At 48.3% G+C, this 15,913-nt stretch overlaps 1 protein-coding gene across 1 annotated transcript in view; it reads left to right on the top strand.

Annotated features, from left to right (window-relative positions):
- Positions 1-2,106, top strand: part of LOC144114927 (uncharacterized) — a 53,072-nt gene extending 50,966 nt beyond the window's left edge. The window contains exon 10 of the mRNA XM_077648957.1: positions 646-2,106. Coding sequence (XP_077505083.1) covers positions 646-914 — 269 coding nt within the window. The 3' untranslated portion in view covers positions 915-2,106. The remainder of the gene's footprint in view (positions 1-645) is intronic.
- Positions 2,107-15,913: the final 13,807 nt, after the last annotated feature.

The following is a 15,913-nucleotide window of genomic DNA, read 5'->3' as shown; positions in this document are numbered from 1 at the left end:
CACTGAGCGCCTGGCACCTACGTCATGAGAAACACCATCATTGGTTGGTGTGCACGCTACGAGCACCTGCAGGTTTGTGCAGAGAAGCTAACCTCTGGAGATGTGTTGAAGGAAAGCCAGCTTCCCTAGTCGACCGGCATTGTTCAGAGATCAATCTGTTCGGATGTAATGGCTAATTTTTGTACAATGTAGCCATATCTTTTGCTACACATTCATGTTGTAGCTTTATAGTGGTCGGAAATTATTCTATATAAAGTATAATTCATTCTGACTTCTGTAATATCGACTGTACTTACTCTTCAGTGCACTTCATTTTCTCTTTTACGAATAAGTTTTACATATTTGCCACATTTTCACTGGATGAGGAATGGGCCTGTAGTTACTGCAGTGCTCACTCTCGGCCAGTTGCAGCTTGAGGATGGAGATCAATTGGCAGGTGATGACAACAGTGTTATTTGAGTTCAGCTGTGTGAGGAGGAAAAAAAAGAGATGGGAGATTTAACAGTGTGAGCATTTTGATTAGCACTGTCTCACAAGTGACGTGTACAGGGTGTCACAGCTTCTGTTTTGTTCTCTGTGTGGCCACAATGTACCACTCATGTATTGGTAAGATACAAAGGTGGAAAAAAATGCCCTGTTTTGCAGGTCCCTGGCAGTCGCCGATAGCGGGGGTGCCTCCTCCACCACCGCAGCTGTTCCCTTGGGGCCCTGGAGGACCGTTCATGAACATGGGTTTGCCCCCACCGCCACCACCGCCAGCAGTCACTGCAGGCAGCACAGAGAGCACAGCTCCTGGCACGAGTTCCAGTGCTGCTGCGACATCAACAACCTCTACTACCATGGTGGATCTTAGCACTTTGGCGGCACTGCCTGGGCTGCTGGCAGCCCCGCCGCCACCGCCTCCCCCGAGCTAAGTGGCCGTTTAGCAACGCTATCTAGGCCATGGACCGTCGCCTTCATTCACGTTGTCATCATAGGGTCACTTTGGGAGTCTAGTAGTTAATCGGCTCGACAGGAGACACTGCGGTACTTTTGCAATGGCAGCGCACATCAACCTTGGTCATGTAGCACCTAAGGCTCTGACTGGGAGCTTTTCACCATGACTGTTTCTTGGTCCTTGTTTTTCTCATTTGCTTTTTTTTTTTTTACTCTGCATTGTAGCATGCCCCTAATCAAGCAGCTTGACTGCAGGTTGTAGTTCTGAAGTACATGCATACGAATGTTGCAAGGGAGCCAGCTGACGATTGCTGTCGTGTTTCTTCATTGATGCTGCAAATGAAAGGTGCTACATGACTGAGCTCAGGCTAGCATGCACCATTGCATTGTTTTGCCTGGTGGTGATTTGAAAAAACAAAATTGAGAATAGCATTTTCATTAATGTGTTGATGTGGTCTGTGGCTGTTAGAATGAATTTTGCGCCTTGAAAGGGGTGGATATACTGTAGCTCTTACTCCTGGGTTAGATTTTTGGTACACTTGGTCTTTGTGTTCTGTCATCATTCATACCTTTATGGTCATTCACTGTATGGCATACTATAAGTGCTGAAAATTAGCTATCATTTTTGCTGGCGCTCGCACATGATTTTGCACATGATTGCATGACATGCACGTGTGGCTCATAGTAATCGTTACAGTTGCGGATGTCTTCTACGTTCGTAGATTGGTAGTAGTTCTCTCTCTTTTTATGATGCATTAATACTGGGTAAATAGTCAGAAATAGGTTTATGCGTTCCTAGCAATTTGATGGACATCTGGGTTTCACCCGTATCAAATGTTGCAGAAGAGGTTTACCAATTGTCACTTGTAATTTACTTTCTTAAGGCTGTTCTTTTTTTACGCTTAAAATCTGTGCCTGCAAGCGTTATATTGTGCAACAAGTTTTGGATGATAGTAGTGTTGCCCGGTTTGGATACTTCACCTTTCAGTGTTCGAGATTTTTTTTTCATCTACCGCGTCGACTTAGTCACTAGCTGTCTCTGTCATGAGAGCTTGATGTGCTTGCCAAATAATTTCAATGGAATTCTGGCCATGATTGACATCTTTTCTGAATACTATGTCATGATTACTATGTACATGTCATAAGTGGAATTAAAAATCAACAACTTTATCTGACTTGTGTCTAATTAAAAGGCCTGTGACCTGCCCTTCACTTACCGTATAAACCGGAGTATAGGTTGAACTTTTTTTTCAAAAAACCATGGTGAAAAGTCGACCCTCGTTTTATATACCGGTCATTGGCAGAAAATCTACGGAAGACTTGCAACAATGGTCGGCTGAAGTCAACAGCCTCCACCACCATCGCCATCAGCAGCAGTGCGGCGTGGCTGCCATTTTGAGTTTCCAATGTTTGGTTAAAGGCTGCTTTTTCGCATTTTGTTCCAAAATGAGCGCAAGCCGGTGGCAATTCACCGTTGCCGTCAATAAAAACGCGACTGAGTACGCGGAAGCTCACGGGAACCTGGCAGCACAGCGCGAATTTGGAGTATCCGAAAAGAGCATTCAGTACTGGCGGAGGGAGAAGCTGCGTACAGTCGAAACCCGCGATAGCGAAATCTCGAGAATACGAAATTCTCGCCGCAACGAAATATTTCCGAGATCCCGGCAAATGCCCATAGGGGCCAATGTATTTCGTATCTCTCGGTAACGAAACATTTTTGTACCGCAATCCCACGATAACGAAATTTGCTGCAGCGTCGGTCCGCATACTGTCTCCCATATTATGAATAACAGCGTCAAAAAAGCACTCAAATTGAGCAAACTGCAATAGCGCGCTTGCGTGGCTACAGTGAGAGCATTGGCGCCTGGCAACCTTGCAGCCGGAACAACTTTAAAAACTTTAGCCACCTTGAGCCGGTGCTAGCCACCATACCGGCGCAGCGCGTGTCCTCTGTGATCGGTTCCGCGTGGTTGTTTATCTCGGAGGCTATGTTCAGGGAAGGCAGCCTCGCAGCGACACCATCAGGGGGCGACACTAGATCATCAGCGCTGCACTTTTAGGCCTGCGAGCGGTGCACATGTGTTCGTTGTGTGTGGTGGCGGTGTGTATGAGCAGCAGTCCGCACGTTTGCGTTTGAGATGTCTCCGCCAGCCAAAAAACGTGTGCGAAACTGACGACACCGAGGACCAAGGTCCACAACATGGAGAGACGGAAAACCCGAACCCGAGGAATGTGTTGGACGCCTTTGACACGATCCGGTCGTTCTTAGGCGCACACGACGACGACGTGGCAATGGATCACTTCTTGCAGTGTGAGAATAGAAGCATGAAGTTGCTGCAAGGCAAGGCTCGGCAAACTAAGCTGACTGACTTTTGGCAATAAATTTTCTTTTTGCGGGCTGTTTTCTATCTTTTCTGTCTCATTTTCGCGGCAACGAAATTCTCGCGAAAACGAATTTTTTTGCTGTCCCCGGCGATTTCGTTATTGCGGGTTTCGACTGTATTGCAGTTTGCAGCAACCAGAAGAAAACATCATTTCGTGAGCGGACCGCAGCGTATCCAGAATTGGACAAAAAGGTTGCGCTGCATGCAAGATCGAGATCGCGCGTGCCTCTAGACTCGAGAGCGCAATTCAAGGGCTCGCCATCCTGGGTGCGGCGATTCATGAAGAGGAAGGGCTTTGCTCTACGGTGACGTACTTCTGTGTGCCAGAAACAAACATGCGGGTCGATGGGCGCACGGTACTGTTAAAAAATTGGCCGGGTGTGCATACGAGCAGCATTTAAATGAAATTAAATACTGTCACCATTGTGCAACCTGTCGAGTCGCATTTTTTTCAAGGTAAGGGTGTTTTCAGTACTTTTTCGATTCAAAAAGATTTTTTTCATATTTAGAATTGGTTAGTTAGTGGTTTGACCTATATTCCGGTCCGACCTATAGTCCGGTTTTTACGGTATTTGTCCTGTTTTGAGACTTTTTTTCTCTTTACTGTCAGCACCCCCAGAGTGCTAGAAGCTAGCGGCACATTCCCAAAGCAGGTTGTGCACTGCTGCCTGTGCAGCACATGTGGCACACCCCTGATGCTGGGCCAATCAAATGATGCAGCATTGCGTCCTTGACAGAGTATCCTTGAGAACATGTTTACTACTTGTTAGGTTAGGCCGAAAATTCGTGGAAAAAAATGGATTTTTCAGTTATGTCATATTCGGATTTACAGGGTCATTTTGCACCTGACATCGAATTTTTGGAAAGAAATAACCAGTATTTGCTTTGTTATAGCTATTTAAATTTGCGAAAGCTCACGAGTTGCCTTTTAAATTGAAGTCAAATTATGCCTCGCCGTCGCTCGATACCTACGCGCTCCCCTGACGCTGTTTTGGTCTCGTTAGAAAGCTCGCGCCTCCAGCTTTTTTTTTAAAACCAGTAAGCAACACGGTGATTCTTCCGTTCTCAGACAAAATGACCACAAAGAGAACGTGCGTGCTGCATTTTCATTGGCTAGAAAAGCTATGTGACCAAAATGATGCTCTGTGATTGGTTAGGCCTCGGGTTAGGCTTGTCTTCACCAGAAGCGCGCCGCCATTTTGAGAGTCTACGCCGCGCGGTGCGTTGGACGAGGTATCACTCGTAGCATCGGTTCGGCACCCAGGAACGGAGAAAACGCAAAAGGCACAAGGAGCCTGGACTAGCGCAGCCTCTGCAGAGTGAAAGCCAAAGTGTGGTCGGCGCGCTGCCAACCGCATCGTGAATGACCGCGGAGCGCGTCGAGGATCTGCGCCGTGAATAGCGACGCATCGCCAGTGCTGCCACCGGCTCCGCTCCGGAGCAAAAACAACGAAAACGCTGTTCGTCAACGCTGGAATTGACGCAGCCTCCGCAGGGCGAAGGTCAAGCTTTGGATGGCACGTTGCCACCCGCACCATGAACGACCGTGAAGTGCATCGCAGACCCGCGCCGTGGGCGACGATGCACCTCCAATATGATGCACCTTCAGTATGCACCTCCAGTGCCGCCGCCGGCTCTGCTCCGGGGCAAAAACAACGAATGTGCAGTTCCAGTTCGACGCCAGCTAGGTACACATCGATGATGGAATTAAAGCTACCTCAGCAGGGCGAAGTCAAAGTGCAGTTGGCACACTGCCACTGACAACGACACATCGCCAGTGCTGTTGTCGGCCCCGCTCTGGGCAAAAACAACGAATGTGCAGTTCCAGTTCGACGCCAGCTACGTACACATCGATGATGGAATTAAAGCTACCTCAGCAGGGCGAAGTCAAAGTGCAGTTGGCACACTGCCACCGACAACGACACATCGCCAGTGCTGTTGTCGGCCCCGCTCTGGGCAAAAACAACGAATGTGCAGTTCCAGTTCGACGCCAGCTACGTACACATCGATGATGGAATTGAAGCTACCTCAGCAGGGCAAAGCCAAAGTGCGCTTGGCACACTGCCACCGACGAACTACGAATCGCCAGTGCTGTTGCCGGCCCTGCTTCCGGGCAAAACAACGAATGTGCAGTTCGAGTCTATGCCAACCACGAACGCATCGGCGCTGAAATTATCACCCATAGTGATGTGATCGAAGCTAGTGCCTGCGAACGAGTGGTACTCCGTATTGAATTGACGTTAGTGACAGCGCAAAAGACAGCCTTTTGTCGTGTCTGCTTCTGAGGCTCCACCAAGAAGTGAGAGTCATCTGTGGGCATCATTAAGATGGCAAAAAGGAGGCAGAGCGGTACAATGCACCCTGATTATGTCCTTGGCGGATTTCTACGAGCTTGAACTTGTGTTCCTTTTACATAAAGATGGTTGGAAACGTTTTTCGTCATTTTCTCAAAACACCAATTTTGACACATTTGCAATAGTGCAGGGATGATATCTCTGGTTCTAGGCGGGCTAGCTGCATAATTTTTTTTTGTTTTTGTTGGGAAGATTAACTAAGAGAGAGTGCAATAAGACTAAATCAAGACCAGTTGCCAATCAGTATAATTTTAAAACATTACATTTCGTCTGAGCCGCCATATTGAATTTTTTTGGTAAAGTTTAATGTGCTGTAACTTCTGTTTAAATGGGCATAAAACAACCATTTTTGTCTTATTGCACTCCGTGGACATTTTAAATCATGTCTGTATGCTAAACTTCACTGTGGCCTTAAGTGTTACAAAATTAAATTACCTGCATGTTTCAAACAAAGATTGCACAATATTTTGGGAACAACTTGTTTCACGGGAGAAATAAAAACATATTTGAAAGCAGCATACTGAAATACACAAACTGGGTAAGTTTCATGAATATTTATCAAGAAATAAATGTAGTTCTAAGAGGCGTGTCCCCCGTTAACATGCTCACATTCATTGGGAAAGGGTACTAGCCAGTGATGACATAATTTCTGGGGTGTCTGTGATGCAAGGAGTCTGTATGCTAATGACATTGTGGCATTGCGTTCGCATATCTGAACTGAGGAACCGGCTAAAATATTTTATAAAGGAATAGGGGCCACTGTTCCGAAAAATACCCTTGTGGCCCTGTCTTTCTATAGCAAAGCTGTTATAGGGACTTAAGCCGCAATGGCCTTCAGTAAGCTGTAAACACAGTTGCGCTGCTCCTCCTGCATGCACCTCGTTCTACCTTTGTAGTCTTTGCGTGTGGCACACGTTCACCTGTGATCATGCAACTAGACACTTGGTAGCCGATGATGGAGCATCACAGCTCCTGCCTCCTGCTCAGCACAAACCAGTCCACTTCCAACAGGTATGTATCTGCTAAAACCGCTCCACTTCCAGCCGCTGAACAGCTTGAGTGATCACTTGATTTCCCCCGACATGCATTTCATGCAGTTGGAAATGAAAATTTGTTTTTGCGGAAAGGTAATGGTGCAGTATCTGTCTCGCATCTCGGTGGACACCTGAACCGTGCCAAGGGAAGGGATAAAGGAGGGACTGAGAGAAGGAAGAAAGAGGTGGCATAGTGGAGGGCTCCGGAATAATTTCGACCACCTGGGGATCTTGAACGTGCACAGCACACGGACGCCTTTGCATTTCGCCTCCATCGAAACGCCGCCACGGTCGGGTTCGAACCCGGGTACTCCAGATCAGTAGCCGAGTGCCCTAATCACTGAGCCACCGCGGCGGGTTCGTGCAGTTGCGTATACTGGTTCATGGCACTGGTGGTGGTCAGTATGGCATCTGTGGTCTGGTGGCGAGTACTACATATCTGCAAAAAGCGATGGATGCTAAGTGCGAACGCAGTGGCTGTGAAGTATACGTGTTAGCGTTAATGGAAATTGGGTCTGAGAAATGCGCTGCTCATTCCTTACTGGTAAGAGAAATGTCAGCAGTGACTTATATCAAACTGGGCACCAGCATGTGCGCAGCACTCACATTTACTGGCATTAATGGGAGATGTGGGACTATTATAACTAAAATTAAACCTGGTTGTAACAAGCCTCTGCATAGCGAATTCCTTGACATTACGAATGTTTCTAAATTCCCTAATGCCGCCCCAATTGAACCGTTGAACCGGCCTCGGTGGCTCAGTGGTTAGGGCGCTCGGCAACTGATCCGGAGTTCCCGGGTTAGAACCTGACCGCGGCGGCTGCTTTTCTATGGAGGCGAAACGTTAAGGCGCCCGTGCGCTGTGCGATGTCAGTGCACTTTAAAGATCCCCAGATGGTCGAAATTATTACGGAGTCCTCTACTACGACATCTCTTTCTTCCTTTTTTCTTTAACTCCCTCCTTTACGCCTTCCCTTACGGCGCGGTTCAGGTGTCCGCCGATATGCGAGACAGATACTGCGCTATTTGCTTTCCCCAAAAAACCAAACTGCCCCTACTGAAGCGCGTGTACTTGAGACCTCCACGTAACGAAGGTGTTGCGGCGGTTGACCTTGATATAACAAACTGGCTACGCCATCTGTCAGCTAGTGCTGAGTTACTCAAAATTTGCCAGAACCACGCGAAAGCTTCGTGATAAGCACGAACTGATATGAGAGGAATGCCGATTGTAAACGACCGACTGCAGTTGACACATCACGCCGTGCTCCAGTGCCGTCGGCGCATCTCCGACGCTTTCTCTTTTGAAACGTCATACCACGTGGTATTACGACGGGTCATGCTTAAAAAGCAGCGCAAAGTAATAGGGCATGGCAAAAAAAAAAAAGACACCAGCAGTGCGCGGCCTTCGCCACTGCACGGTTGCTCGCGTGATTCTTGCGCTGATATCTTTTGCGCGTCGGGAGCGGGGACGCGGAGAGAAAAGTCCGTTAAGAGAAAGGGAACATGTGGGTAGAAGCACATGCCTCCACGTTCGGTCTTCGGGGGCAGTGCGGCCGCTCGGGTTCTCCCAACGCCACCTAGATAAACGATTCCTCTAGGTGGCGTTGGCTCTGTACCTCGGCCGTAGTGCACCCGCCTCTCCCACCCTCGCCACCCCACTCGTAGCGGCGTTGCGTGAGCTGCGGCAGAGGTGGTGGTGGTAAACTTACTTTAATAAATATTGAGCCATACCTTAGGCTGTTCTTGTGTTGGTTCTTGGTCTCGTGAAGTGGCCGGCAGTCGGTGACGCCTGGCGACTTCAAATGCCTAGCACACCAGCTGCTTTTTTGGACAGCTGGGTCGGAACTGTACACCGCGACCTCCCATCGCTCGAGGTCAGTGAGTTGCCACTCTGATGGCGGCTAGAACTTTTGAGCATATGCAGAGTGTGTGATGGAAATCAGCTCTTGGGGCTCCATATAGGGTACACTGGAGAGAACAGCCCTTGGTGCATTAGCGCGAAATGGGCGGGGGAGAGAAAGGTGCGAGATTGTAGCTGGCGCCACGTCACCTGCTCTAATTTAGTGAGTGATTCGTGAGGCGGAGGATAGTGGAATGAAATCTCGTGATATGTGATCATTCGGTCACGGGCGCTCCCTGGCTCGGCGGCTTGCCCTGCTCGGTTGACGTACGCTCGAGTGGTGTCATGGGCGGCTTCGTTGCCTGGACGGCCCACGTGCGCGGGAACCCATACGAGTTGAATGGGCCTAGTGGGGGGCTGACAGGAATTGAGAATTTTATGGGCGACGGCATGCGTCCGCCCTTTAGCAAAGTTTCTGACCGCGGTTTTTGAGTCGCTAAATACGAGTGTGGCAGTGATGGAGGAGATCGCAAGGGCAGTTATAGCTTCTTCGGCTTCTAGTGAGGTGTACGTTAGGACCGATACAGCTGCTATATAGGTGTGGCCGATTGCGCTAATGGCAAAGGCCGCCTGAGTGGTGTATGCCGTGGCATCTACGTAGACAGCCTCCGTGTGTTATAACATTTGTGTAGTGCCTGAGCTCTTGCTACGCGTCGAGCTTGATGGTGGACTGGGTGCATGTTTTTTGGGAGGGGATGAACTGCTAGAAGCTTTTGGGTGGCCCCGGTGGTGGGGTATGTAGGTCGGAGAGTGTTGGGTTAAGGCCTAGGTTCTTAATGATGCTGCGGACTGTGAGGGCGGAGGAAAGGCGTTCAAGTTGTGCTGTACGGTGAGCTTCTGTAAGCTCGGCTAGTGTGTTACGTATGAAAATGAGTAAGAACCGTTCGTTGGAGGTGTGTCGAGGGAGGTTGAGTAGGGTCTTGTACGCCTGGCGAATCAGGGCATTAATTTTCTCTACTTCTGCTCTCGTGAGGAAGAGATATGAGAGAGAGTATACTATGCGGCTGACGACGAATGCTTGAACTAGGCGACGGAGGTCATGTTTTCTCATGTTCTTTGTCAATTGGCAATTCGTCGTATGAGCCGCATGGTCTGACGTGTGAGTTTGGTTATCGTGGCGGTGTTCTTGCTGTTGCTCTGGAGTAGGATGCCTAGGATTCGGACCTTTTCCACTTCTGGGATGGGGGTGCCGTCCAACCTGACTTGTATTGGAGGCGTCTAGGTCCGTCCTACATCTAGGTGGTCGAAGAATGAGTAACTCGGATTTGGTAGGGGAACAGGCCAGGCCGACGGTTGCATCATGCGCTGCCACCAGGTCGGCACCGGCCTGCATTGTTTCTTCTATGGCTGCGTCATTTCCTGTGGTTGTCCACAGTGTAATGTCGTCGGCATAGAAGGAGTGCGAAAGATTAGGTACTGCGTTTAACGCCTTGGCCATGCATGGGAATGAGTGTTCTTTGAAGAGCAGCGGCGAGAGGACTGACCCACAGTCAGTTTTGCCACAGGGCATGCATTTCTTTTCAATATGCGGACAATGAATGTGAAATCCTAGCGGTTGACCTCAGTGTCCCAGGTCAACAGCCCTTTATGGTAGCTAATGCATATTTCCCGTCTGGTGTGTGTGACACTCGGCCCCTTGACTCACTCATGTCTAGTAGCCGATCTCAGGTTCTATTACTTGGCGACTTCAATTCGCACCACGTGACTTAGGGGTTTAAAACAGACAGCTTTGGTTCTAGACTATTTGATTGGGCTTCTGGCAACAACTTGATCTGCAACAATTCCGGATTGCCTACGTTTGTTCGCAGTCAATGCCGCTCTGCCTTGGATTTAACTTTTTCCTCCCCAGGAGTCTCTGTTATGTCTTGGGCGCCTGTTAACTGTGCAACGAACAGTGATCATCTACCGATTAGTTTCAAGTTTGCGTGTAAATTAACTCTTCCTGAGCGACATCAGCGCACGTTCATAAATTACAATTGCTTTAAAGACACGCTAAAACCATCCCTCCAAATCACTTCAGACACTCGCGCTCAGAGTAGTGCCGAAAGCAAGGCTGCACATCTATGCTCAAAACTGGGCCATGCAAGGCAAAAGTCTGAATTTTTGCTTAAGAGAACAAAGGGTGCAATCGCGAACAATTGGTGGAATGCTGAGTGCACGCGTGCATATAGACGACGGAAAGCAGCTTGGAAGAAACTTCTCATCAATCAATGCCCAAAAAATTGGCTGGATTATAAGTATGTTGCAGCAACATTTAAGCGCACTGTCGCCCGTGCAAAGGAGGAGTATAATACAAATCATTATGATTTCCTTTGCCAATCAGGAAATAAACGAGCTTTGTTTAATTTCATGAGGCGCAACAAGGTGATTCCTCCGGCTGCCAACATTGAATCCCTTGTTCAGTCCCCTGCTGACATCGCAAAGGCCTTAGAGGATATTGAGTGTGGCCTAGAGCTTCGCTTTACATCTGCTTTACCTTCTCCTACTATATTCACATGCACCTCAAGTGATTTCACTGAGGTCTCTATGCCTGAGCTGTCGCAAATTGTTCTGCGCTTATCCCCAGCGGCTCCTGGTCCCGATAAGGTCACTTCATCTATGATCAAAATATTGTTCAATGAATCTCCTGCAGACCTGTTGGCTCTAATTAACCATTCTATTAAAGGTCCTTGGATACCGCATGAGTGGCGTCTTGCTGAAATAGTTCCATTGCTTAAAAAGCAAGGGGATGGCTTAACTTTAGACAATATACGCCCTATTTCGTTAACATCGAACCTTGTGAAATTGGTGGAAAGGGTCCTTCTCAGCCGTGTCATGTCATTCATTTCAGAAAATGCTGTATTGAATCCATGCCAAATTGGTTTCAGGCCGGGTTGTTCAATTTGGTGTGCTCATACTGACCTTGAGAGTCGTATTAAATTAGCTCGCAATAGAAAAAAGCTTGCTGCGCTTGTCACCTTGGATGTCAGTAAAGCATACGACAGCGTGGAGCACTCGACTCTATTACTAAGATTACAGGAACTCAACTTCCCAAGCTATTTTGTAGCCTGGATTTCTGTTTTTTTGGAAAATAGAGAATTTTACTGCTGCCAAAATGGTGTTTCCTCAAGGAGATTTCCACAGACAAGAGGTGTTCCGCAAGGATCAGTTCTCTCACCTGTTCTTTTTAACATTTTTCTAAGCTCAATTCCATGCATTCAAAATGTGAAAACTTATGTGTACGCCGACGATATTGCATTTTTTGCATCAGCAGGTGACATTCACACTCTTTATCAAACCCTGCAAAATTACCTCAATGTCCTTGACAACTGGCTAGGAAGAATTCATCTGTCCCTTAATGTGAAGAAATGCGCATTGTTAGTATTTCCAGTTTCTGTTCCAGTAAATATCTGCCTGGTCTATAGAAATAACATTATACCTCAAGTTCAGACGGTGAAGTATCTCGGTGTAATATACGACTCTACTCTCTCCTGGCGGCCACACATTGAGCAAGTTTCTGCAAAAGGAGTTCGGGCCATTGGCATCCTGCGCAGGCTTTGTAGTGCTAGGTCAGGCATGAGAAGGCATACGCTTCTGATGATTTATAAAATGTACGTCCGCCCAATTTTGGAGTTCGGGTGTGTTTTATTCTCAGGAGCTCCTGCCTATAAACTTCGCCCTCTTGTGCTTTTGGAGTGTGAGGCGTTGCGCCTTTGTCTGGGGCTTCCAAAATATGTCGCCAATGCTGTTCTGCACCTTGAGGCGCGAATGCCTTCGTTATCAGCTAGGTTTCGCCTTTTAACAGTTCAAACATTTTTAAAATTGTGCTACTCACCTCTTCACGCTTCCAGTATAATATTTCTTAGTCAACCTTCCGCCTTTTTTAGTGCTGCCTGGTCTCGATTTCATACCCCGCAGATATGTTACGTGCAGTCCCTCCTTGATTGCATAAATATTCATTTCACAGATGTCCGCCAAATATATAACAACTCCTCATCTGTCCAGATTGAATTCGATGACATTTTCCCATTGAATGCAAAGCTGCAGCCCTTCCCGCTTCTTCAGGGTCTATTGCAGGACCACCTCAGGTCCTTTCCCTCTCATGTTCTTATTGCTACCGATGCCTCGCAGGATCGCGAAAAGGCAGATGTGGGAATTTTTTCGCCTTCACTGGATTGGTCTTTTTCTCTCCGTCTTCCTGACTTCACTCCAATTTTTCTGGCTGAATTATTAGCAGTAATCTTAGCCTTACGAAAATTAGAATCTACCGTTTCCCAGGTCGTGGTTATGACAGACTCTCTGTCCGTTTGCTCTTCCTTATCCTCACCCACTGACTCTCGGCCATTACGCCTCTTTAAGTTCCTGATTCCGCTCCATCTAAATTCGGTAAGGTTGCTTTGGGTACCCGGTCACATGGGCTTTCACTTAAATGAGGTTGCAGATTCCTTAGCAAGAGCCTCTCTCAGCGGCCCAATTGTTGCTGTCCTGCCATCGTGTGCATATACAGCTGCGGTGAGGTTTCACAGCTACACATTATTTCAGGAATTTGTTGCCTCGGCTCTTACATCATCTCCCGAATATCAGCATCTTCTGCATCCTTGGAGTAGCAAAGACTGGCGCTCACGCAGACTAGAGGTCTCTTTCACGCGCTTGCGTTGCCGGGTTCCCCTTCTAAATTTCTACCTTCACAGATCTGGCCTTGCAGCTTCCCCACTGTGCCCTTTTTGTGTCGAACCTGAGACAATAGATCACTTCCTGCTGTTCTGCCGCCGCTTTTCTCATTTGAGGAAGCGTCTTTTGCAAATTCCATTTCATCAGCTGGGCTTGCCTGTGTCTTCCGCGGTTGTTCTTTCCATTGGCGCTTCTTTGCTTGGACGAAGCGACAGGAGTGTGCGCTCTGCTGTGCAAAATTTTCTTCAAGAAACGCAGCGACTCCCATTCTAATTTCTTTTTCCCGCCTTCAGTCAGTACGACATTGCAACATTACAGGCATTGTGTACTATTATGCACATTAAGCAATTGTCCCGTCTTTGATCTCCAAGTTAACTGGACCCCTTTCCTTCCCTCTTCCAATCTCTCAGACTACATACTATTACCACTCCTTTTCCCGTCAAAACTTTCCTGTATCCAGTAATTAACCGCCTGTGTCTTGGCCGCCCCCCGTAGTGGGTATGTGCCAGCAACGTCTGAGGCCTTCCTTCCTTCCTAATAGAGACGGGAGGTCCGTGAACATGCACGAAAAATGAAGGAGCTCGAAATCGCGTCGAACGGAGGGAATATGGCGCGTCTTAGCCCTGTAGCTTCGGTAGAGGAGCAAGGGAGGCAGAGATTGCAGGATCTCGTCTCACCATACCGCGTGGGAGGCGATATTGCACTCTTTTTGGTAAATTTCGAACGCGCATGCGGGAAGGTGCACGTCGACAAGAGCGCTTGGTCTGAGAAGTTACTTCCTCTCCTTCCGTGCGAGGCGGCCGAAGTGGTGGCTAGCCTCTCACGGGAAGAGTGTGATGACTACGAGAAGGTAAAGAGCACACTGCTTAGAAAGTATATACCGGCTTTCTGCTGAAGCCTTTAGGCAGCGATTCAGGCAGGCAAAGAAAAGCGGAGAGTCGCATACTGACTTCGCGTACCGGCTTAAAGTCAACTTAAACGAGTGGCTTAAGACCGCTGACGTGCACGGAAGTCATGACAAGGTACTGGAGTGCATCGCACTAGAGCAGTACTATAGGAGGTATTCACTGAGGCCGCGCTACCAGACGGCGAAAGCGTCGCCGCGGCAAACGCGCCATGTTTGTGGTCGTTTCGCGAAAGCTCGCGCAGTGTCACGGTACGCCGTGAGGTATCCGGCCTGAATTGTTGGTGATCAGTAACATCTTTGCACGTTGTTAAATGCGACGTTCAATTTTCTTTGTAGAATGCTTATTGTGCATAAAGTTTGCAGCGGAATTCTGTGCCGTGATTTAACTGAGCTGCGTGCCGCAACTCGGCAGCAAAACTGGCCGGCTGCATTGCACGCAAGAATGTAAACGACTTGCAGCTTTTAATATCAGTTCATAACTGTCAGCTACTCATGCAGCACACATAGTGGATAACACAGCACATGATTAATTACCCATATTCCTAAGCGGACGCTGCTGAAACTCATATTTCCAGCGGCTGTAGTCCGCGAACCGCCGAATACTCATTGTTTCAGCAAAAAGGCATATTGTGTCATATCTGCTTTGTTTACGCGACAAAATGGTCGAGCAAATACTGTCATGCACTCGCAGCACGAATGGCAGACAGCAAGAATGTTTTGCAGGTTTGATTGTAGAAACGTAGCGTTGCTTCCAGTGCACAAGACCTGGAATCTGTAGGCCGGTTCGCAGCAACGCGATGTGCAGCAATTCCGCTACATTCAGTAGTAACACGTCACTTTCAGCAGACAGAGATGACAAGTTAAGCTAGCTAAACGAACATACACGTATAACTACTCACCTAGGTGAAAAACGGCACTTCGGCCGTCGGCACCCTCAGCACGGATGTTCGGCCCGATCGCATGTCAAGCAATTGCGCCCTCTCATAGATTTGCATACTTTAATTCCTCGGCCTGTCGGCAAACTTACGCCGTGCACAAGGCAGACCTCAATATCGGTGAATTCAACGCACGGCAGCCGTCTTGTAGTACGTCGCACACCACGCCGGCACCTGCACATTCCTACGGGTCGACGTTTTCACAAAATGTAACATTTTCAGCATGCCTGCTCTTTCTGCATCGCGCAGTTCACGGCGTATCCACTCAGTCACACGGTGCTACGGGTCGGACAGAAATGATCTGCGGCGAGACGCTAAATACACTCACATTTCACACATCACAAGCCAGGTAAATGCTGCGGCTGCCGCGCGCGCGACCACCAACATGGCGAATGCCGCGCCGGCCACTAGCGCCCCTTGCGGATGACGTCATGTGAATACCTCCTGCATGTTTGTAAACAAATGAGGTGGCGCTGCAGTAGCTAGCGAGCTCGTGGTAGGCAAAAGGTCGGGGAGTGGCGTCGCGGATAAGTGTTGAGCGCGGGTTTTCAAGGCTTGTAGGCGCGTTTCCAGTTTCTGCGAATCATAGCAATGGTCGATGCTTCCAACTTAGTAATTTGTTGAAGTACACGAGCTCCGTTGGCCACGTGCGGCCTATAAAGAGAAATAGTTTGCCACTGTATTGTATATATGGTTAGTAGTAAACATGTAGAAAGCGTTCCTGCCGTTTATTTATCCGCTAGGCATTGAATAAAACAAGTTTTGACACTCTGCACTAGCCGGAATGATTTTACTTCGGGACAGTAGTGAGGG

This window comes from Amblyomma americanum, chromosome 1 (genome assembly GCF_052857255.1).
Source record: "Amblyomma americanum isolate KBUSLIRL-KWMA chromosome 1, ASM5285725v1, whole genome shotgun sequence".
NCBI classification, from domain to species: Eukaryota; Metazoa; Arthropoda; class Arachnida; order Ixodida; family Ixodidae; genus Amblyomma; species Amblyomma americanum.
This window is presented reverse-complemented; position numbering and strand designations above follow the sequence as displayed.